General features: G+C 51.6%; 2 protein-coding genes across 2 annotated transcripts; one reads left to right on the forward strand and one right to left on the reverse strand.

Annotated features, from left to right (window-relative positions):
• Positions 1–7,651: 7,651 nt before the first annotated feature.
• CATSPER1 (cation channel sperm associated 1) lies at positions 7,652–17,404 on the forward strand (the record flags this gene model as incomplete). Its single annotated transcript, XM_080817879.1, has 13 exons — positions 7,652–8,798; positions 8,964–9,143; positions 10,126–10,338; positions 11,602–11,715; positions 11,918–12,068; positions 12,357–12,448; positions 12,561–12,704; positions 12,866–12,929; positions 13,114–13,186; positions 13,348–13,408; positions 14,860–14,935; positions 16,955–17,069; positions 17,232–17,404. 13 exons carry the CDS (start codon positions 7,652–7,654, stop codon positions 17,256–17,258), a joined length of 2,457 nt encoding a protein of 818 aa, XP_080674005.1. The 3' UTR covers positions 17,259–17,404.
• A 2,010-nt stretch (positions 17,405–19,414) lies between these two features.
• On the reverse strand, positions 19,415–20,859 carry CST6 (cystatin E/M). The gene is made up of 3 exons (XM_080815916.1): positions 20,560–20,859; positions 19,941–20,066; positions 19,415–19,603 (listed from the first exon to the last, which is right to left on the reverse strand). The coding sequence occupies exons 1-3, from the start codon at positions 20,803–20,805 to the stop codon at positions 19,517–19,519; spliced, it is 459 nt and encodes a 152-aa protein (XP_080672042.1). The 5' UTR covers positions 20,806–20,859; the 3' UTR covers positions 19,415–19,516.
• Between the last annotated feature and the right edge of the window lie 1,248 nt (positions 20,860–22,107).

Raw genomic sequence — 22,107 nt, forward strand, 5'->3', positions numbered from 1 at the left:
GCCCAGTCATGCAATTACTGGGTCTTAGGCTAGTTCTACTTTTAATTTCTGGAGGAACCTCCACACCGTTTTCCACAGTGGCTACACCAGTTTGCACTCCCACCAACAGTGCAAGAGGGTTCTGTGTTCTCCACATCCTTACCAACAGCTGTTATTTTTTGCTTATTTGAGCCATTCTGACAGGTGTAAGGTTTTGATCTGCATTTCCCTGATGATGAGTGATGTTGAGCATCATTTCGTCTGTCTGTTGGCCATCTGGATGTCTTCTTTGAAGAAATGTCTGTGTCTTCTGTCCATTTTTAATTGGATTATTTGTTTTGGGGGTGTTGAGTTGTAACAGTTCTTTATATATTTAGGATACTAACACTTCATTGATGTAATTTGCAAATATCTTCTCCCCTGTAGTGGATTGCTTTTTAGTTTTCTTATTTGTTTCCTTTACTATGCAGAAATTTTTTATTCTGATATAGTCCAAATAGGGTTTTTTTTTTAGATTTTTTTTTATTTATTTGACAGAGAGATACACAGTGAGAGAAGGAACACAAGCGGGGGAAGTGGGAGTGGGAGAGGAAGAAGCAGGCTTCTCGCTGAGCAGGGAGCCCGATGCAGGGCTTGATCCTAGGACCCCGGGATCATGACCTAAGCCGAAGGCAGATGCTTAATGACTGAGCCACCCAGGCACGCCCCCAAAAGTTTATTTTTATTTTTATTTATTTCACTTGCCTCAGGAGACATATCGAGAAAAATACTGCTATGGCCGATGTTAGAGAAATTACTGCCTGTGCTCTTTTCAAGGATTTTATGGTTTCAGGTCTCACATTTAGGTCCTTAATTCATTTTGAGTTTATTTTTGTATATGGTGAAAGAAAGTGTTCCAGTTTCATTCTTTTGGATGTTGTTGTTCACTTTTCCCAACACCATTCGTTGAAAAGATTGTCTTTTTCCATTGTATATTCATTCCTCCTTGGTCAAAGAATAATTGACCATATAACTGTGGGTTTATTTCTGGGTTTTCTATTCTATTCCGTTCATCTATATCCATTTTTATGCCAGTGCCATAGTTTTAATAGTTTTAATTACTACTGCTTTGTAGTATAACTTGAAATGTGGAGTGTGATACCTTCAGTTTTGTTTTTGTTTCTCAAGATTTCTTTGCCTATTTGGGTCTTTTGTGGTTCTATACAAAATTTAGGATCATTTGTTCTAGTTCTGTGAAAAATGGTATTGACATTTTGATAGAGATTGCATTAAATCTGTAGATTGCTGTGGGTAGTATAGACATTTTAACAATATTTTAACTATATTTGTTCCTCTAACCCATGAGCATGGAATGTCTTTCCACTCATGGAAAGACATTCTTTCATCAGCATTTTACAGTTTTCAGAGTACATGTCTTTTACCTCTTTGGTTAAGCTTAAGCTGAGATATTTTATTGTCTTCAGTGCAATTGTAAATGGGATTGTTTTCTTGATTTCATTTTCTGCTGCTTCACTATTAGTGTATAGGAATGCAACCAATTTCTGTACATTGATTTTGTAACCTGTGACTTTACTGAATTCATTTATCAGTTCTAGTAATTTTTTGATGGATTCTTTAGGATTTTCTATATGTAGTATCATGTCGTCTGCAAACAGTGAGAGTATTCCTTCTTCCTTACCAACTTGGATGCCTTTTATTTCTTTTTCTTGTCTTATTGCTGTGGCTAGGACTTCCAGTACTATGTTGAATAAAAATGGTGAGAGTGGGCATCCTTGTCTTGTTCCAGACCTTAGAGGAAAAGTTCTCAGTTTTTCACCATTGAGTATGAAGTTGGCTGTGGGTTTTTCACGTAAGGCCTTGATTACGTTGAAGTATGCTCCCTCTAGATCTACTTTGCAGAAAGTATCATGAATGGGTGTTGTCCTTGTCAAATGCTTTTTTGCATCTATTGAAATGATCACATGGTTTTTAATTCTCTTATTGATGTGACATGTCATATTGACCATTCTGCAAATACTGAATTGAATCACCTTTGTATCCTGGGAATAAATCCCACTTGATTGTTGTGTATGGTGTTTTGTTTTTTTAAGATTTTTTTTTTTAATTTGACAGACAGAGCTCACAAGTAGGCAGAGAGGCAGGCAGAGAGAGTGGGGGAAGCAGGCTCCCCATGGAGCAGAGAGCCCGATTTGGGGCTTGATCCCAAGACCCTGACACCATGACCTGAGCAGAAGGCAGAAGCTCAACCCACTGAGCCACCCAGTATGGTTTTCTTAAATAAATTGTTGGATTTGGCTTACTAATACTGTGTTGAGGATATTTGCATCTATACTCATCAGAGATACTGGCCTGCGGTTCTTGTCTATGTGTGTGTGTGTGTGTGTGTGTGTGTGTGTGTGTGTATGTGTGTGAGATATCTTTATCTGGTTTTGGTATCAGGGTGATACCTCATAGAATGAATTTGGAAATTTTCCTTCTTCTATTTTTTGGAATAATTTAAGAAGAATAGGTATTAACTCTTTTTTAAATGTTTGGTAGAATTCGCCTATAAAGGGAGTTTTTTGATTACTGATTCAATTTCATTGCTGGTAATCCATTCCAATTTTCTATTTCTTCCTGGTTCAGTTATTGGGAGGTTATATGTTTCTAGGAGTTTAACCATTTCTTCTCAGTTGTCCCGTTTGTTGGCATATAGGTTTTCATAATATTCAGTTGTAATTGTATTTCTGTAGGTTGGTTTCTATTGCTCCTCTTCCATTAGAGATTTTGTTTATTTGGGTCCTCTCTCTCTCTCTCTCTCTCTCTCTTTAATGAGTCTGGTTAGAGGTTTATCAATTTTGTCGATCTTTTCAAAGAACCAGTTTCTGGTTTCATTGATCTATTGTTTTTGTTTGTTTGTTTGTTTTTAAGTTTCTGTATCATTTATTATTTCATTCCTTATGCTGGGTTTGGGTTTTATTTTTTCTTTTTTTTAATATTTTATTTATTTATTTGACAGAGAGAGAGAGAGAGAGAGAGATCACAAGTAGGCAGAGAGGCAAGCAGAGAGAGAGGGAAGCAGGCTCCCTGCTGAGCAGAGAGCCCCATGCGGGGTTTGATCCCAGGACCCTGAGATCATGACCTGAGCCCAAGGCAGAGGCTTAACCCACGGAGCCACCCAGATGCCCCCAAGGGTTTTGTTTTTTCTTCTTTATCTAGCTCCTTTAGATATAAGGTTGGATTGTTTTTTTGAGGTTTTTCTTGCTTCTTGAAGTAAGCCTGTGTTGCTATAAACTTCTCTCTTACAAGTACTTTTGCCATATCCAGAGATTTTGGACCAGTGTGTTTTCATTTTCATTTGTTTCCATGTAATTTATTAAGTGCCTTTTTTTTTTTCTTAGTGACCTCTAAACCCAAAGTGTGGCTTGAACTCATGACTCCAAGATCAGGAGTCTCATAGTCTTCCAACTGAACCAATCAGGCACGCCTTTGTGTAATTTTTTATTTCCTTTTTCATTTCTTGGTTGATACATTTGTTGTTTAGTAGCATGTTATTTAACCTCCATGTATTTGTACTTTTTCCAGATTTTTTCTTGTTGATTTCTAGTTTCACAGTGTTGTGGTCAGAAAAGATGCATGCTATGACTTCAATTTTTTGAATTTGTTGAGACTTGTTTGTGCCCTATTATGTGATCTATTCTGGAAAATGTTCCATGTGCACTTGAAAAGAATGGGTATTCTGCTGTTTTATCAAGAAATGTTCTGAATATGGCTATTAAGTCCATCTGGTCCAGTGTGTCATTCAAAGCCACTCTTTCCTTGTTGATTTTCTGTTTGAATGATCTTCCCATCGATATAAATGTGGTGTTATGGTCCCCTACCATTATTGTATTACTATCTATTATTTCCTTTATGTTTGTTATTAACTGTTTATGTATTTAGGTGCTCCCATGTTGGGCACACAAACATTTACAATTGTTATATCCTCTTGTTGGATTATCCCCTTTATTATTATATAATGTCCTTCTTTGTCTCTTGTCATAGTCTTTATTTTAAAGGCTATTTTATCCAATATAAGTATTTTTTAAAGATTTTTTTTAAAGATTTTTTATTTATTTATTTGACAGACAGGGATCATTCATCGGCAGAGAGGCAGGCGGCGGGGGGGGGGGGCGGCGCGGGATGCAGGCTTCCCACTGAGCAGAGAGCCCGATGTGGGGCTCGATCCCAGGACCCCGGGATCATGACCTGAGCTGAAGGCAGAGGCTTTAACCCACTGAGCCACCCAGGCGCCCTTATCCAATATAAGTATTGCTACCCCAGCTCTCTGTTGATATCCATTTACACAATAAATGTTTCTCCACTCCCTCATTTTCTTTCTTTTATTTTTAAAGATTTCCTTTTATTTTAATTTTTAAAAATATCCTACAACCAACATCATTCTTTAAAAAAAAAAAAAAAGATTCATTTATTTTGAAGAGAGAGAGAGTGCACTTGCAAGCTCACATGTAGGGTGGAGGGGCAGAAGGAAAGGAGAAAGAGAATCCTAAGCAGCCTCCAGGCTGAGCATGGAGCCTGATGTAGGGCTTGATCCCACAACCCAGAGACCAGGACCTGATCTGAAACCAAGAGTTGAATGCTTAACTGACTATGCCACACAGGCACCCTTTTAATTTTTTTTTTTAAGTGGTCTCCAGGCCCAGCATGGAACCCAGTGCAGGGCTTGAACTCATGACCCTGAGATCAAGAGTCAGGTGCTTAACCGACTGAGCTACCCAGGCGCCCCTAAAGATTTTATTAAGTAAGTAAGGCTGGAACTCACAACTCCAAGATCAAGAGCCACATGCTCTTCCAACTGAGCCAGCCAGGTACTCCTCCACCCCCTCACTTTCAATCAGCAAGTGTCTTTTGGTCTGAAATTAACCTCTTGTAGGCAGCACATAGATGGATCTTGTTTTTTATCCACACTGTCACCCTATGTCTTTTGATTGGAGTATTTAATCCACTTATATTCAAAGTAATTATTGATAGGCACATACTTATTGTTACCTGTTTTATGGTTGTTTCTATAGATTTCTCTGATCCTTTCTTCTCTTGCTCTCTTTCACGGTTTATTGGCTTTCTTTAATGATATGCTTGGATTCCTTTTTCTTTATCCTTTGCATATCTATTACTGGGTTTTGATTTGTTGTTATCATTCAGCATATAACATCTTCTATACATAGCAGTTTGTTTTAAGTTGATGGTCACTTAAGTTTGAACCCATCCTTTACTCTTCTACCCACCACATTTTAGGCATATAGTGTCATATTTTACATCCTTCCCCTTTTTATTTCCTGAATGCTTTGACTAATTTTTACAGAAATACTTATTTTTACTGTTTATGTTTTTTACTTTTCTTACCCATTTATGGTCTTTCCTTTCCACTCAAAATGTTCCCTTTGATATTTCTTGTAGAGCTCCTTTAGTTTTTGTCTGAGAAACTCTTTATCTTTCCTTCTGTTCTGTTTGAGAGCCTTGCTGGATAGAGTACTCTTGGTTGCAGATTTTTCCCTTTCAGCACTTTTAACATATCATGCCACTTTCTTCTAGCCTGAAAAGTTTCTGCTGAAACATCCACTATTAGCCTGATGAGGTTTCCCTTGTATATAACTGTCTTTTCTCTTGTTGCTTTTATGTTTTTTTCTTATCACTACTTTTACCATTTTAATTATTTTGTGCCTTGGTTGAATTTGGTGGGGACTGGGAGGGGGGGGAGCGGCGATCTCTGTGCCTCCCAGATCTGAATATCTGTTCCCCTTCCCCAGATTAGGGAAATTTTCAGCTATTATTCCTTCAAATAAACTTTCTGCCCTCTTTCTTCTCTATTCTTATGAGATCCCTATAAAGCAAATGCTGGAGTCACTGAGTTCTCTAAGGCTATTCTCAATTTGCATAATTTTCTTTCCTTTCCTTTGCTAAGCCTGATAGCTAGTGTAGTGCCCTGCAGTGCAGTGTCCCCTGGTCCCCAGGGCTTGGAAATTCAGGGAGTATCTCCTATGTGTGTTGTGTGCACTCTGCCATTGAGTTCTGACCTCCTTTTCCTTCAGTTCCATTGTATGCAGAGGCTTTCTTTGCCTATTGTGGGACTGTTTGGTCCCCAGCAGGGGTGGAGCACATTTTGGCAAGGTGTATAGTGGTCTGCTTGCCAAATGAGACCTGCCCCTGCTGCCACCAGACCTGAGGTCCCACAGAATGCACAGGTAGGGAGATGAAGTGTTGGCAGGGTTTGCAATGGTCTCCTGGAGGAGGGGGCATGCAGAAGTGAGATTGAAACCAGTGTGGCTGGGAAGGGCAGATGTGTCAAAGCATGAAGGGGAGGGGCTTGGTGTAAGCAAGTTAAGTAGTAAGTAGGGGTGCCTGGGTGGCTCAGTCATTAAGTGTCTGCCTTCACCTGGGGTCATGATTCCAGGGTCCTGGGATTGACCCCTGCATCGGGCTCCCGGTTTGGCGGGAAGTCTGCTTCTCCCTCTGCTTGTATTCCCTCTCTCACTGTATCTCTCTCTGTCAAATAAATAAATAAAATCTTTTTAAAAAAATGTTAAGTAGTAAGTACTGAGGGTTGGCTGCACTGGTTCCCACAGGTGTCTGTTGTTTATGCTAGGGAAGGGGAGAGAGAAATGGTACCTGCTAGCTTCTTTGTTCCTGGAGAGGCTTTCTCATGATCCCTGTCTCTCCAGGTCATTCTCTGAGATTAGGAAATTGTTCTTCCTCCCATCCGCCCCTGGCGTTTTTCAAAACTTCTATATCTGAACAGCTGTGCTCTCTCTTTAAGTACAGAGAATCCACTTCCAAATGTCCTCCAGGCCCTCCCAGAGCAGAGACTGATGATTTTTTAAATTTCAGGCTTTAAGTCAGGCTGGTTGTAAGAACTCATGAAATTTGGCCTCTCTTGCTTTCATAGGCAAATGTATGGGGGGATTCATCCTCCCTGTTCATGGGCTCCCTGGTGTGAAAGTCTTTTTTTCACCCTTCTCTACACCACCGGCTCCCTTCCCACTGTGGACAGGTATGGTCTGTTTTGCTCTTAAACCATGTCTTCATCCTCCCAAACTTCTTTGATGTGGCCTCTTCTCTACCTTTAGTTGTGAGTTTGTTCTTCCAATCTTCATATTGGGCTCACCACAGTGAGTCCCACCATCATGGCGTATCCCACCATCATGGTAGATCTCACCACCTTGGTGAATTCCAAGACTTTCATGACAACGCCTCCTCTCACTATTCCCCTCACTCCCACCACTCTCACCATCATAGTAGAGCACAGAACCTCACATCCCTTGCCGTAGGTTATTTACACTGAAGTGTTATCTAGTTGTATCTATGGGATGAAGTGAGCTTAGGGTCCTCCCACTTTGCCATCTTCCCAGCTGACCCTTGAGAAATAATCCTTCCCTTTTATTGACTTCAGTTTCCTTGTTTTACAATGGAGAGGTTAGACACAATGATCCTAGATTCTGAAGTATACCCCAGAAGGAGGCATTTTGAAATCAGACCTGGGAAGGGGTCTGCTGGTGGCATCATAAAGGGAGAATTCCATGAGAAGACTCAGGTTTTCCTAGAAGGGCCAGTGTCACAGGTTAGAAGGACAATTCAGGAAGGAGACTGTTAGGCCCACATTTTGAGCTCTCCTCATTCCAGTGTTTCCAGCATAGTCATGGATCAACCTTCGTTGGCTGAAAAGGCTCACAATGAGGCAGACACCAACAATTTGGATGTGTTATCTCACCCTGACTCACCAACCTCATATCACAGGCCAAGGCATAGCAGAGTCCACCACCATCACGGTGCGTCCCACCACCATGGTGAGTCCCACCATCACAGTGAGTCCCACCATCATGGTGGGTCCCATCATCACAGCGAGTCCCACCATCATGGTGGGTCCCACCATCATAGCACATCCCGTCACCACAGTGAGTCCGACCATCATGGCGTATCCCACCATCATGGTAGATCTCACCACCTTGGTAAATTCCAAGACTTTCATGACAATGCCCCCTCTTACCATTCCCCTCACTCCCACCATTCCCCTCACTCCCACCACTCTCACCACCATGGTGAAGCCCACCATCATGGCAGAGCCCACCACCACACATCCCTTGCACTGGCTCCTTCTCAAAGCACTATCTACTCCCATCATTCCCTTGATGAGGGCCCCTTTGATGGTGAGTACCACCATGGTAGCAGAAGACATCATGGTAGGCCCCACCACCATGGTGAGCCCCACCACCATGGAGGGTCCCACCACCACGGGGGGTCCCACCACCACAGTGAGCCCCACCACCAAGGGGGGTCCCACTACCACAGGGGGTCCTACCACCATGGTGAGCCCTACCACCATGGAAGGTCCCATCACTGTGGTGAGCCTTATGACCCTGGGGGATCCCACCACCGCGGTGAGCCCCACCACCATGGTGGCTCCCACCACCGTGGTGAGTCCTACCACCATGGTGGGTCTCACCACCATAGGGAACCACACCACCATGCTAGGCCCCACTACCACAGTGAGGTTTCTCACCATAGTGGACTCCATTACCAAGGTGAGCCTTACTACCATAAAGATTCCTACACGTATGGTGGCTCTCACCATCATGGTGAGGCCTATCACCATAGCAGGCACCATCACCATGAAGCCCACCACCACAGAGGGCCTCTTCATCATGGAGAGACCTTTTCCCACCATTCCTATGTGGACTCCTATCATAATCGGTTGATACCTCACTACTCTGACGAATACAGCCGCCACCACCATGGCCATCACGGTGAACGCCACCATGGCCACCACGGCCACCATGGCCACCATGGTGAACATCATCACAGGGAGCGTCACCGTAGTTTGCATCATTATGATTATCTCCACGGCGATCACCGCTACAGGGAGTACTATCATGGAAGCTCCCACAGCTTGGGCCCATACAAGTCTCGCAGTGTGGCCAGAAATGTCCTTGGCCCTTCCCGCTCTCATTCAGTAATTCTCCGACCTAGCACGGCACGGGTACAGCACTCAGCCTTTAGCTTGACTCGTTCCCACAGTGCTGTGCACTCACATGCATCCCAGATGTCCAGCAAAGTACATCCTCAGGATTCCTCCACTAAAACTTCCTCGGAAAGCTGGACAGAAGAAGATGAGCAATTTCAGAAGCGCAAAAGTGAGTCTCTGCTCCCCCGATCCCCAACTCCCAGTGCCTGGCCCAGATTCCAGGCCCGACCTTCCACCCATCGTGAGGCATGGACTTTTCCTGCACGTATATTCTATTGCCTGTCCACTCACCTGACTGCTCATCATCCCGTCTTCTATTCCTTAAACAATACATCTCTTCAGTCCACTGGTTTTTTGTTCATCCGGTCACTGCTGTGTATATATGCATTCACTTCTCAAACATTTCTTCTTGTCTTCTATGGGTCCCTGGCCTGCCTGGGCCCTGGAAGCACAGAGAAAACAAATCCTGCCCTTGAGGGGCTCCAAGACGGGGGAGTGGTCACTTACCCAATCCTAGACCACCCAGTGATAGTGGCCTATCCTCCATATCAGGACAGTTACCACTGTAGATTGTATTTGTCCACATTTCCCCCACTAAGCTGTGAGCATCTTGACAGACATCCAGGGTCTGAAAGAGGGCCTTGTTTAAGGGGAGGAAGGGACCTCGGCTATTAACACACAACTCCCCAAGCTTGGCCCCAAGTGGTTCAGTAAACAGAGTAGCAGTCTCACAAACAAGCAGAGAGGGAAAGGTACCTAATTGGATGGGAGTGGGGAAGGCAGCCAAAAGGAGATGCTTCAGCAGAACTTCAGAGGGAGAGGGAGAGTTCACCAAGAGGATGGGGTAGTGTGGAAAATGGGACTTTCCATGCATAAGTTATCACATGGATAGAGAAAGGCCTTAAGGTGCAGAAGCGTGAGCCCGAAAGATGCACTTGAGCAGACCGCAAATCCCAAACAAGCTGACATCTGCCATGGAAGGGGTCAAGGCTGTGGCCCCAGGATCGGCCTAAGATTGCAGAGAGGCACTTCGGTGAGTGAATGGTAGGCAAGCAGGCAGGCATGAAGATGAACCCCAGCTTAGTCTGGGAGGATGCCTGGGATTCCCACGCTGCCCCTCACACAGACTTGACCCTCTGTCCCCCTTACAGCTGCCAGAGCCCAGCGGGCCCACAAGCGGCTGCACACCATGGACCTCTTCTGCAGGTTGTGGGAAAACTTAAGCTACCTCATTCAGGACCTCCGGAGAATGCTTAGGAAACTGACTCAGTCCCTGCCCTTTGAAGCCTTCATCTTCCTTGTTGTCTGCCTCAACACTATCATGCTTGTGGCCCAGACCTTTGCTGAAGTCGAGATCCGGGGCGGTAAGAGCTGGGGAGCCCCTTTCTTCTCTTTCTTTTTTTAAAAAAAGTATTTTCTTTATTTATTCATGAAAAACAGAGAAAGAGGCAGAGGCAGAGAGAGGGGGAGAAGCAGGGAGCCTGATTCGGGACTCCATCCTAGGATCCTGGGATGGTGACCTGAGCCCAAGGCAGCTGCTCAACCGACTGAGTCACCCAGGCGCCACTGGGGAGCCACTTTCACATGGGGAAAGCCAAAGATCTTGTTTCAGGCCCCTTGTGGACCTGACCCAGTGCCAGGTGGTTTATGTAACTTAGCTCATTTCATCCTTACCCCTGGGAAGTAGACAGCATTGACCAGGATTAAAGATGAGGCTCAGAGACCTTGTTGAGGTCGACCAGCCAGCCAGCTAGAGACACAAAGGCCTGCGAACTGGAGGATATGCTGTTTGTGACGCAGCCACCAGGTGGCGCATCGACCCTAAACACGTCTCTGTGGGGTGGTGGCCAGAGGAACACTGACCACCTAGAAGGGCCAAAAGGCCCTGAGAAGCAGGCTGTGGAGGGGTGAGAGTAGAAAACCGGGGAAGGCAGCCCCTGAGACCCTTGGCAGCAGGGTGAGAGAAAGGCCTGCCGCCGCGTGAATAAACTAAGCAGAGAATAAGGCTGGCGGCATTCTTACTCGGTGGTAAGTGAAGCCCAAGTTCATGAAAATGTTCTCAGGCTGACTGGTATGGTTCCCGGGCCAAAATGGGTCTGCTGTTTGGTGACTTCTGGCCAGACTACCCCAGGTGGAGTTGTCTCACAAGGCCATCTCTGTTTGTACAAATAAGGAGATGCAGGGGAATCGTTTCTAAAGCTGTGATCTCCTTGGGGTGGGGGGGAGGGACGGGCTCCTTCCAGCTGGGCTTGGGATGCATATTCGGAGAGGGGTTTTAAAGGATAATGGGGCCGAGGCACTCTCTGATTCGGGGCGGGCAGTCTTCCTCAAAAGTTTCTTTTTCTGTGCCAGCGGTTCCTTTCCTAGCTTCTGAAACGGTAAGATTGACAGGTAGGCAGAAGGTGCTGGGAGTTCCCTGAGGTCAGGAGGTCAGGCCAAGCGACAGGACGATCACCATTTCACCGACAAGAAAACTGAGGCACGGAGCAGTTAAGACCCATAGCCATTATAGGGCAGAGCCAGGCCCTCCCCAGAAGCGACTGTGTGTGTGTGGCCCAGGGGGAAGGAGGAGAGACGGGCCAGGGCTGCCGGGGAGGGCCCTGGGTGAGCCCCTTGTGTCCCTGCAGAGTGGTACTTCATGGCCTTCGACTCCATCTTCCTCTGCATCTACGTGGTGGAGGCTGCCCTCAAGATCACCGTCCTGGGCTTCAAGTATTTTTCTGACCCTTGGAACAACCTGGGTGCGCGTGCGCGAGTCTGCGTGCGTGCGTGCGCATGCGCGTGTCTCTGCGTGTGCGTGTGTGTGGAGGGAGCCACTGGGCTGCTAGTGGAGGCTGAGGACGAAAGGGGACTGGCAGGGCGCGCTGGTGTTGGGGGGACTGGTGGTCCGGGCCAGGCGCTTGGACAGGAGCCCGTGACCCCCAGCGCCCCCTGTGCCCTCAGACTTCGTCATCATGATCATGGCCATGCTGGACTTCCTGCTCTTTCAGTACAACTCGTTCTCCTTCGTCTACCACCAAAGCGTCTTCCGGATCTTCAAGGTTTTCAAGAGCTTGAGGGCCCTGAGGGCCATCCGGGTCCTGCGGAGGCTCAGGTCAGTGGGGCCACGGCTGCCCACCCCTGTGTGGGGACCCCGCGGGAAGGGGCACACGGGCCTGGGCTCCCAGGGAATCTGATGGGGGACGAGGAGGCCGTGGACACCGGCTTCCTTCTGAGAAGCCTCCTGCCATCCGCTGCGATCGGTCATCTTCCAAAGGGGGCTGAGCTCCCCCAGACCACTGGGAAAGCAGGGCCCGGCTGTCGGGGTGTCAGTTCCGGCTGCCGGGCACGGATTCCCACCCGCCCTGGTTCCTTCAGCCTCCCTCTCGCCTTCTGCCCACAGCTTCTTGACCAGCCTCCAGGAAGTGACCGGGACCCTGGCACGGTCCCTGCCATCCATCACGGCCATCCTGATCCTCATGTTCACCTGCCTCTGTATCCTGGGCCGTGGGGGCTGGGCTGGGAGCCTGAGGAGCTGCGAGGGGCGGGTTTGTGGCGGCTGGGGCGGTTGGGACCCTGCGAGCCTGGTTTGGCCCTGAACTACCAGTCCTCTTCTCTGTGGTCCTCCGGGCTCTGTTCCGTCACTCCGACCCCAAGCGCTTCCGGAGCATTCTCTCTACCATCTTCACGCTCTTCACCATGCTCACCCTGGACGACTGGTCCCTCATCTACCTGGACAGCCGGGCCCAGGGTGGGACAGACCCCGGGCGGGGTGGAGGGCGAGGTCTTGGCTGGGTAGGCAGACCCCGAGGGCTCAGTTACCCCATCTGCAAAGTGGGGTGTCTGATGCTGGCTGGGGTGTCGTGAGAGTAGACAAGGAACTCAGAGCTGAGACGACTGCCTCTCTCCCAGGTGCCTGGTACATCGTCCCCATTCTCATGATTTACATCATCATCCAGTACTTCATCTTCCTCAAGTGAGGACCCCACCCCCCGCCTTGGCTCTCGAGCTTCACCGCCACCCCTGCCTAACCTGGGAGCACCCCTCCCCAGCTCGGTCCCCTGGGTCATGCCACAGTAAACCCAGACGAGGGTGTAGGGCCGCTCCTATAGCCTCCCCCTGGGGAGTACCCCACTATCCATCCCCCCCCCCATCCCCAGCCTGGTGATTGCAGTCCTGGTGGATAACTTCCAGATGGCTCTGCTTCAGGGCCTGGAGAAACTGAAGCAGGAGGTACGGCGGGGGAGGGGAGGGCAGTTGGACCTGGGGGTGGGGTGGAGCAGTGGAGGCGGATGGGCAGGGACCCCACAAAGGGGTGGTCACAGAGGCTGGGGGAAAGGCAGGAGGGTCCTCCAGGAGGGGACTCGGGCAGGACAAAAGCCTCTTCTTCCCAGAGGGCCGCCTGGATCCGTGAGAAGATCCTGGACGACTCACTGACGGAACTCAGCAGATCAGGTGCCGGCCCTCCTTCCACAGTCACACACACCATTCCAAGTTCAGTGGCACACTTTGAGAATCTGAGACTTGGGAGGACTTTCAGAGCTTAGAACTGAGGGTCCAAAAGAGCTCCACGACAATCTTCTAAAAAGCGATGAAACTGATCGTCAATTCTTGAAAGCCCCATTTGTGAATGACTACCCAAATTATGATTCACCGAATACTCATTTTTTCTAATAACTTACAAAGTGTATAAGTTCTATAAACTTACAAAGTTTATAGCGCTTGGTTTTTACCTGGGATGGTTTCGACTGCCGTGGAGGGTTTTGTCAAGGTGTGCACACTGGTCCAGAGTCACACAAAATGGATTGAGATTCATTAAAAATCAAGTTCCCCGACTTTTTTTTTTTTTTTTAACCCGACTTTTTGAGTGAATTGATTTTGAGACAGTTGATTTGCTTCCTGCTTTTAAAGATCTTCAGAACTTTAGATAATCTGAGCTCGGGGCGCCTGGGTGGCTCAGTGGGTTAAAGCCTCTGCCTTCGGCTCGGGTCATGATTCCAGGGTCCTGGGACAGAGCCCCACAACGGGCTCTCTGCTCAGCAGGGAGCTTGCTTCCCCCTCTCACTCTCTGCCTGCCTCTCTGCCTACTTGTGATCTCAATCTGTCAAATAAATAAATAAAATCTTTAAAAAAATAGATAATCTGAGCTCTCAGGATCCCACTCTTAGGCTCATCAATACTAGAGGACCAAGGGTCCCAAAGGGTCACCAGGCCCCTCACCTGTCCCTTCCAATAGGGATAGATGCTCAGTGCAAAAAAGCGGAGCCAAAAAGAGGAATTAATTGGCAGAAATTACTTAGCAAATTGCAGGTGTGTGGGCTTTCAGGAACGGTTGGATCCAGGACTTGAATACTGGTCAGGATTTGGTCTCTTTCCATCTCTCTGCTCTGTGGTCCTCTGCATGGTTTTGTGCTTAGGATGGCTCTTCCCTTGCGGTAGGAATGGCCACCTGCCACCCTAGTCCCAAATCCTCACAGGTTAGCCATTCCTATCATGCCCAGCAGAGACTTCCTCTTCTTCCTGCAGTTACAGCAAAGTCCTGGAAATGAGTGTCTTTGCTTTGATCACCTGACTATGTTGGAACCAATCACTCTAGCCAATAGAGTGGCTGCTCTGATTGGCCAGGCCTGAGTCACATGTTGTTGGAGGTGGGAGGTGGGGGTCAATCCCTGCTAGACAAGGTGGACCCAGAAGGCGCAGGAGTGGTTCCTTGGGAAAATGGGGGGAGGGGGGATTTTTACCACAAATCTGATACACACTCCACACCCAGAGAACCCATCTCTTTGGGGTCATTTTGAGCAAAAAATGCTTTTAGCCCCATCTGAATACCTCCGGGACACATGGGGTGTCTTCTACCTCCTCTCAATCCAGGCATCTTCTTGACTGTCGCCCTTTTTTACATCCAGACCCTGAAGAGGTGGTGAGTGAACACACCAGACAGAAGCAGCTCATCGAGAAAAAATTTGGGACCATGACTGAGAAGTAAGGAGATGCCAAGGGAGGCGAGGCCCTGTGTCTAAGGGGAGAGGTCTGGGGTCTGGCCCGTGGGCTGGCAGGGCAAGGGACATTGCTCACCTCTCTGGGAGGCGGTGGGGCGCCAAGGCCCTGGAGAGCCTCTGGGTGGGACGTGGAGACCACGCGTGGCTTCTGTTCACCCGAAGCTATCTTGTGCCACCAAGAGAGTCCCCCTGGCAGTGTCTACAGGGCCATGAGAGCCGCTGTGAGGCGGAGGGCAAAGGCAGTGCAGCAGCGAGTCTGCCCGTCTGTTTACTCAGGAAGCAGGCCTGAGCCTTGCTCTGGGTCAGGCCCTGCAAGTTCTCTAGAACACAGACTAGCCCGTGCCCAGGAGAGCCTATTGCCAAGAACCTGCGCCGGGCCCTGAGGGCGCTAGACCTGGGCTAAGTGGAGGGGTGAGGAGGACGGGTCAAGGAAGAGCTTGCGTAAAGGCCTGGGAGGCGATGGTCAACATCCCATTCCCGTGGAGTCGATTGGCCAGCTGGGAACTTATGGCTGTGCTTGTGGCTGGGGGGCCTCGGCACAGACTCCTGCGTCCCATCCCTCTGAAAGCTGGGCCCCCCTGCACCTCATCTGGGTTGGCTCCAAGCCAGCCCGACTACTGGCAGCCTCCAGCCCGTCCTCACCCGCCATCCAAGTTCAAGTCCCAAAGGTCCTCTGTGACCCAGCCTTTGCCAACCTCCCTCGGTTCCCTGGTTCCTTCCTCGCTGTCCCTGCACTGTTTCCCAAGCATAGCACATACTTCTCCACCTCCAGGCCTTTGTCCACACTGTTTTCTCTGCCTGGAATGTTCTCCGGCTGCCAATGCTGGGCTCAAGTGAACAAGATTTGGGAGAGTTGAGTTCCAATCCTGCTCGCTTCACCTCCTGGCCCTCCTGTCCTCCTGTCCTCCACTCCAGCAACTTGGCTACTGGCCTAGTGCGCCCTTGGCACCTCTATAACCCTTTCTATGGGGGTTTCCGGGCCCCCAGACTCTTCCCACTGGCCCACCTCCTCTAAGCGTGCCCTTTGTTTTTGTTTGTTGTTTGTTTTAATCTTTCTTTTATTCTTTTTATTTATTTATAGAGCGGTCTTTTTTAAAAGCCGTTTAGGCTTTTCCTTCCTCGTCAGACTTTACATCTCCAACTTACCCACTCTCTACGGCTTCCTTCCCTGAAGCCTGCCCCGGCCCCCAGTATACTCCAGTCCTTCTGGGGTAGCAGACCAGGAACCTTGCTGAAGCCTGGCAGAGCCTCGGGTGTCTTTCAACCTTGGCTCTGTGGCACCTGCTCTGGAACCCTTCTCCGATCGCCGGGACTGGATGAGCTTTTCCTCCTCGGGGACCCTCAGCAGTCTGGTTTACTCATCCCAAGTGTAAACTCTTGGTTTGCTCTCCTGGCGCTGCCACAGACTGTGCTTCTTAAGGGCGAGGAGCGTTTCTTGTTAACGTCTGGGTCCTCGGAGCACCTGGCAGGGTCCCTTGATTTCAGTGTCACTCGGTGGATGGATTTATAAAATGGGCAGGTGTAGAGGGAGTTAATAGATGGGTGGTGGGCAGGTGAATGGTTGCAGGGGGGGCGGTTAGGTGGAGGACTGGCTGTACCACGTGGTGGAGGGGTGGGTGGGTCCAGGGGAGAGCAGGTAGATGGAGGGATCGGGGTGGTCAGACGAATGAGTGAAAGGCTAGGGAGGTGGGCAGACGAACGGGTAGGTGGGCAAGTGGGTGCACGGAGAGGTATGGGGTAGCCGGAGGGGCCAGCGGTTGGGAGGACGGACGGATGGAGGAACTGATAACTGGGAGGGTAGACCACTGGCACAAAAGGGGGCTCTTCGTTTGGGGGAAAAGGAGATTCATCACGAAAGCTCTGACTCAGAAAAGTTGTAATGTGGGCGGGAGGCAGGCGAGAGGAGCTTTTTCGGGGGGCTCTGGCAGCCCCGGAGACCCTGCCACTCAGGTCAGCTCCGGCTTGCCCCCGTTCCCCACCCCCAACCGCCCCCCCCCCCCAGGCAGCAGGAGCTCCTGTTCCACTTCCTGCAGCTGGTCGCTGGGGTAGAGCATCATCAACAGAAATTCCGCTCCCAGGCATCCGTTCTTGATGAGATCGTGGACACTGCATTCGAGGTGCGCCAGGCAGGACCAGAGGAGGAGAGGGGCCCGAATGGGAGGACCCCAGAGGGCCAGACATGAGAGGCTCGTGCCCAGAGGGCCCCGAATAGTCACACGGGCCTGTGGGAAGGCGGAGGCCTGCACAGGCCTGGTTACCCTCCCATCCCACCCCTGCAGGCTGGAGAAGAGGACTTCAGGAAGTGACTCCTGGACGGAGAGAGACACTGGATGTGGATTTCAGCCTCCGGCAAGCTGCCCACTGCCTTGGGTCCGGACAATTAATTCCCCTGCTCTGCTGGAATGATCGTCGGGCTTGCAGGGCTGGGCCCTAACAGAGTTTTTAAAACCCCGAGTGGCTCTGTGTCCTCCCTGGCTAAGCAAAGGCACAGGGCAGGGGAACAGTGCACGTGCATGGGTGTGCACTGTGTGTGTGTGTGTGTGTTTTGGGGGGATGGATGAGCCTCTGTTAGAGGAAAGCAGGGAATACGCCTAATGGTCTCTCCCCACCCTGCCTGGCCTAGGGCTTAGGTGAGTTCCCTACTTTCAGCCTGAACCTGGGCAAAATGCCCAGAGCCCCTGGCCCCGCTGTGGGGGTGGAGGAGAGGCTGTGGCTCCGATCCCCAAGTGCCTGGGCCCCGGGCGGGGTGCCGGAGACCTGGGGGCTCCAGACTGGAGTGGGGTGTCCCACTGCCTCCGGCAGCCACCACCTCTCTGGCCGAGTGAAACCAGGCTGCAGCAGAGGCTGGAGGGGGTCAGGAGCAGGACTCCAGAGTGGGGGCCGCGGGGTGACAGTCCTGCCAGTCCTCCCCCTCCCTGCAGGCTGGACCAGGCAGGGGTGAAGACACCAGGCCCCAGTGCAGAAGGGGCACGGTCCCTCCCCGGCCGGAACCTGGGGAAAGAAGGTGCTGGGGAAATGGCTCCTGGGATTGGGGCACAGATCTGGGGGTGGGGAGGCCACCTGGTGGGTATCTGTGGGCCACCACCTCCACGCATTCATTTACCGGGCATTTCCTGTCACTTCCCTGTGCCTGCTCCAGGCTGGAAGCTCCTGCCTGGTGGCTCGCAGGGGCCCTGGGCCAGCTGAGCTGCCGCCTCGGACGGGCTGGGGCAGAAGAGGACTGAATTTTCCCCTGCGCCCCTAGCTCCTGTCCAACGCAGCTCATTCGCTCCCCAGACTTCCTCGTGCCAGTCGCCTCTCTACTGTCCGCCCCTCCCCATCCCTACCCCAGTAGGCCTCTGAGAGCACAGGGCAGGGCCTGGGACTGGGGGCTGTTCTCCAGTAGGTCACAGCATTGGGCCGGGGACTGAAGGCAGACACAGTGGCGGGATGCGAGGAGGCCCCGCCAGGAGGGGCGGGAGACAGAGGCCAGGGGCCTCCTCCACCCCCACACCACCGCACTTGACTGCCCGCACCTAGTGCTCCCAAGGGATCCGGTTCCTGACTTTCCTGCTCCAGGCGTGGCTGTGCGGAGGTCTGTCCGCATCTCCGGGTTGTCTGCGGTGGAGGGTGTTGCCTCGGTGTGTCTGTGCTGTTCTGGATATGTATGTGGTGTCTGGGAGCCTCCAAGTGTGTGCTGTGGTTTCAGTGTACGTGTGTGGTGTTCGTTCCGTGTGTGTGTGTGTGTGTGTGTGTGTGTGTGTGTGTGGAGTGGGCTCTGCAGCCCCAAATGCAGCTGTGCAAAACATGCTGCAGTTCTGTTTTCTTTAAATGATGTCACATCGCACCTGTCCCCTCATCCCTCCTGTGGGCAAGTAGATTTGACCTTGGTCCCCTTTGGGCTTCCTGTCCAGCCCCTTGCAGGGGTCTTGCCTGGGGCAAAGCACTGGGGACGCCTCTGGCCTATGGCCCACAGCGTGTACTTGAAAGCCACCGTCCCAGCCCTCGTGGCCTCTTGGCCTGTGGGGGCTCTGGCACCGCTGGCCCACGGGCGGGTGTGGGAACCTCGCAGGTGGGGAGCTCAGCGTCCTGGGGCCCGGCTGCCAGGACCGGGCCTGTGCTACCCTGAGTCATCCTGGGAGCCGAGAGGGAGCAGAGCTCAGGCCCGCCTCAGACGATTCACCGACTCCGGCCCCCGTTGGCTCTTGGGGCGTCGTCCTCCCAAGACTCGGTCTCCCGCCCCTTCACTCTGAGAATACCGAGTGCTTAGAGGTCTGATTCTCTGGGCCTGCGATGCTGGGGTGTTTGGAGAACCGCACATTTGGGGCCTGAACCCTGCGCCCTCAGCACTGTATGGGCTGAGACAACAGCAGCTCAGCGTGGGGTGGGATGGGCTGTCTTTGGCCTGGGAAGGGGCTGCTGCCATGAGTGGGCATGGGAGGGGGGCCGGGGGGGAGGGGTGAAGCACTCTGGAGAAGCCAATGCGACAAGCAGTGCCAGCAATTTATTGTGACAGGTACATCCCTGGACCTGAAGTGCCTTCCCGCCGGGCCCCGCTGCCCCCGGCCCCCATGCCCCAAGGGGTCTATGATATGGTCACGCAGTTATGCTTCAGAAGCTGGGAGGAATTCTGCCAAGGGACCACTAGGATCTCGAAGTCACAGCGCAGCTTCTGCAGGGAGAGAAGGAGGGGTGAGTCTGGGTCCCAGGCCCGACTTCCCGCAATTGCCACCCTCAGCCCGCGACGCTCCACTCTGCGAGAGAAGCAGTCACTGGGCCAAATGGACAGTGAGTCAAACGGGCAGGACTAGATCCCAGATCCTTCTAGCCCAGTCCAGTGAGGGAGAAGCCCCAGTCTCCTCCTTTCCGCTCCCCACCCTGGCTTGGGGGCTGAATCATCCAGGAGACAGGGACAGGTTCAGCCAGATATCATCCAGGCCAGCCAGACCGGTTCAGGCCGGACAACCCCCGGCCGTGGGTGCCGGGGAAGTGGGGTGCAGGCCTATTACCTCCTCCTGCACTCCTGTGGCAAAGGGGCAGGTGGCGATATCCACGCCGTCTCCGGTGGCCATGTTCTTGCGACAGGCTGTGCTCCCCATCTCAACAGTCAGGTAGTACTTGATGCCGGCCACCAACTGGGGACGGAAGGCACCAGCCGGTCAGGAGTGCCGGCAGACTACCCAGACTACCCTTGACCGAGACCTTGCGCCTCTCTCCACATTCCGCACGCTGGCCTGGGCCTCGGGATTCAGACCCTGGAGCAGTGAGTTCTGGTGCGGGTCCCCGGGGAATGGGACAGAGGCCTGGGCCACACAGGACGCTGAGAGCCAGGTGTGCACAGGCCCTGAAGCCCCATCCCGCACTGCCCTCTCCCCAGTCCAACCCCCAGGGCGGGGGCTAGTGGGAGGCTAGTGAGTCCCTGCTTAATTAAGTCGGGGCTAGATCCAGTCTGTTGAAATCTAGATAGGTTGTTCATAACGAATTTTTGACATTCATTCAATTTACAAAATACATTGTATGAAAATGTCCTGAATGCTCTCCTGGCATCCCCTTAACCTGGCCCCAGCTGGGATGCCTCCCTGGCCGGCTCCCAGCCTGGCCCCCAGCCGCCCCTCTGCCTGGCCGCACCTGGCTCTGCGCCTTGAGGATGTTGGTGTCTCGGAAGTAGTAGAGGCTGTTGCTGCCCATGTTGTAGCTGGCCACCGCCGCCTGGGCCGCCTTCTGCACCTGCGGGTCGCTGGGAGACAGGTCCCTGCGGCCACCTACGAGACCCTCCCCGGAGCGGGGGCGGGCACAGGCGTTGTGGAGGAGCCCCAGAAGGCAGAGCGCGAGCAGGCCCAGGCCCAGGGCCCGAGGGAGGCTCCGAGTAGCCATGGCCGGCAATGCCAGGTCCCCCTGCGCGCTCTGCTTTTTACCTGCTCCAAGGCCCCGCCCACCCCGCGCCCCAGCGGCGGGGCAGGAGAGGGATCACCGAGCCTGGGCGGGTCTGAGAGGCCGCCTCCCTTCTGCAAGGGGGGGGGGAGTGGAGGCCTCCCCCACCTGCGTCCAGGGATGCTGCCTTGCCCTCCAGGGACTCGCCCCCCCCCAACCCCGACGGTGAGGGAAAGGACAGGGACAGTCCCCAGCAGGTGCTCACCGTTCAGACGGTTCATGGAAGGCCCAACCAGTAGGAAACACCAACAACTATTAGCGACCTGTAACTATTGCCACCATTTACTAGCTGTGTAACCTGGGAGAAATTACTTAACGGCTTGCTGCCTCAGTTTCCCTCTCTGTAAAATGGGTTGCTGTGAGGACACAACAGGTCAAGTGCTTAGAGACGGCCTGGTCCTATAAAAACAGCAGGAAAGGAGACTAGTATGCTGAGCCGGGCACTGTTTGACCCTCATAGCCAGGAATGGAATTTAGTAATGTTTCCACTCCACGAAGAAAGAGGAAGAAAACAGCACGCAGAGAGGAGAACAGATTTACCCAAGAATGCCAGCTAGGAACTAGTAGATGGTGCCACTGGCTTTTGAGCCCAAGAGGTCGAACCCAAATCTGTGCTCTCAAACCAGACTGAGCCCACAGGATTCCGGTGGCCAGAAAGAGGGGCGTGTGTGGAATGGGGCTCTGCCATTTACTGACTGGTGAATTGGACACGTCCCTTGGCCTCCCAAGGTCTGACAGTCATCCCTCTGAGGAAAGGGGACAACTCCTACCTGCTAAGGTTATTCTGATGTTAATGCCTGGGACTGCCCCCCCCCCCCATAGGTAAACAGTGGAGGCAGGAGGTGGCAGGAAGTAGGGCAGTGTGAGTTTTTTAGGAAAATCTGGTTTAATGAACAGCACAGAAGTAGCTCCCACGAGGAGTCTGAATACTGGTGGGCTTCCTTATTCACGTTTTAGGGTTCAGTGTAGCTTGTACTTTTCATCACATCTTGCTGAGGGGAGGGGGGGCTTTTTGCCCCAGGGACCTCGGGGACACTGAGGCCCCGTCAGTGCTGAGGGCCTCCAAGGATCTCACTTGGGGCTTGGAAGAGGCGGTGCTTTACAGCACCTGACGGACCGTTGGCAGCTGGTATGGTGATGAATATTCTAAGCAGGCAGAATTCCTGGCCTCTCAGAACCCCAGGGCCGGGAAGGGCAGTGATTTCCTCTCAAGCAGACGGGGACCAGGTGCTCCCCACCCCCTCC

Source organism: Martes martes (genome assembly GCF_963455335.1).
Source record: "Martes martes genome assembly, chromosome: 10".
In the NCBI taxonomy this organism is placed as follows: domain Eukaryota; kingdom Metazoa; phylum Chordata; class Mammalia; order Carnivora; family Mustelidae; genus Martes; species Martes martes.

What these genes read in the sequence shown, in the direction of transcription:
- CST6 (XM_080815916.1), bottom strand. Translation starts at nt 20,805, where the DNA reads ATGGCTACTCGGAGCCTCCCTCGGGCCCTGGGCCTGGGCCTGCTCGCG. An exon ending in TCCTCAAGGCGCAGAGCCAG is followed by an intron (nt 20,067 to 20,559) that starts GTGCGGCCAGGC and finishes TTCCGTCCCCAG; the next exon opens with TTGGTGGCCGGCATCAAGTA. An exon ending in CCACAGGAGTGCAGGAGGAG is followed by an intron (nt 19,604 to 19,940) that starts GTAATAGGCCTG and finishes CTCTCCCTGCAG; the next exon opens with AAGCTGCGCTGTGACTTCGA.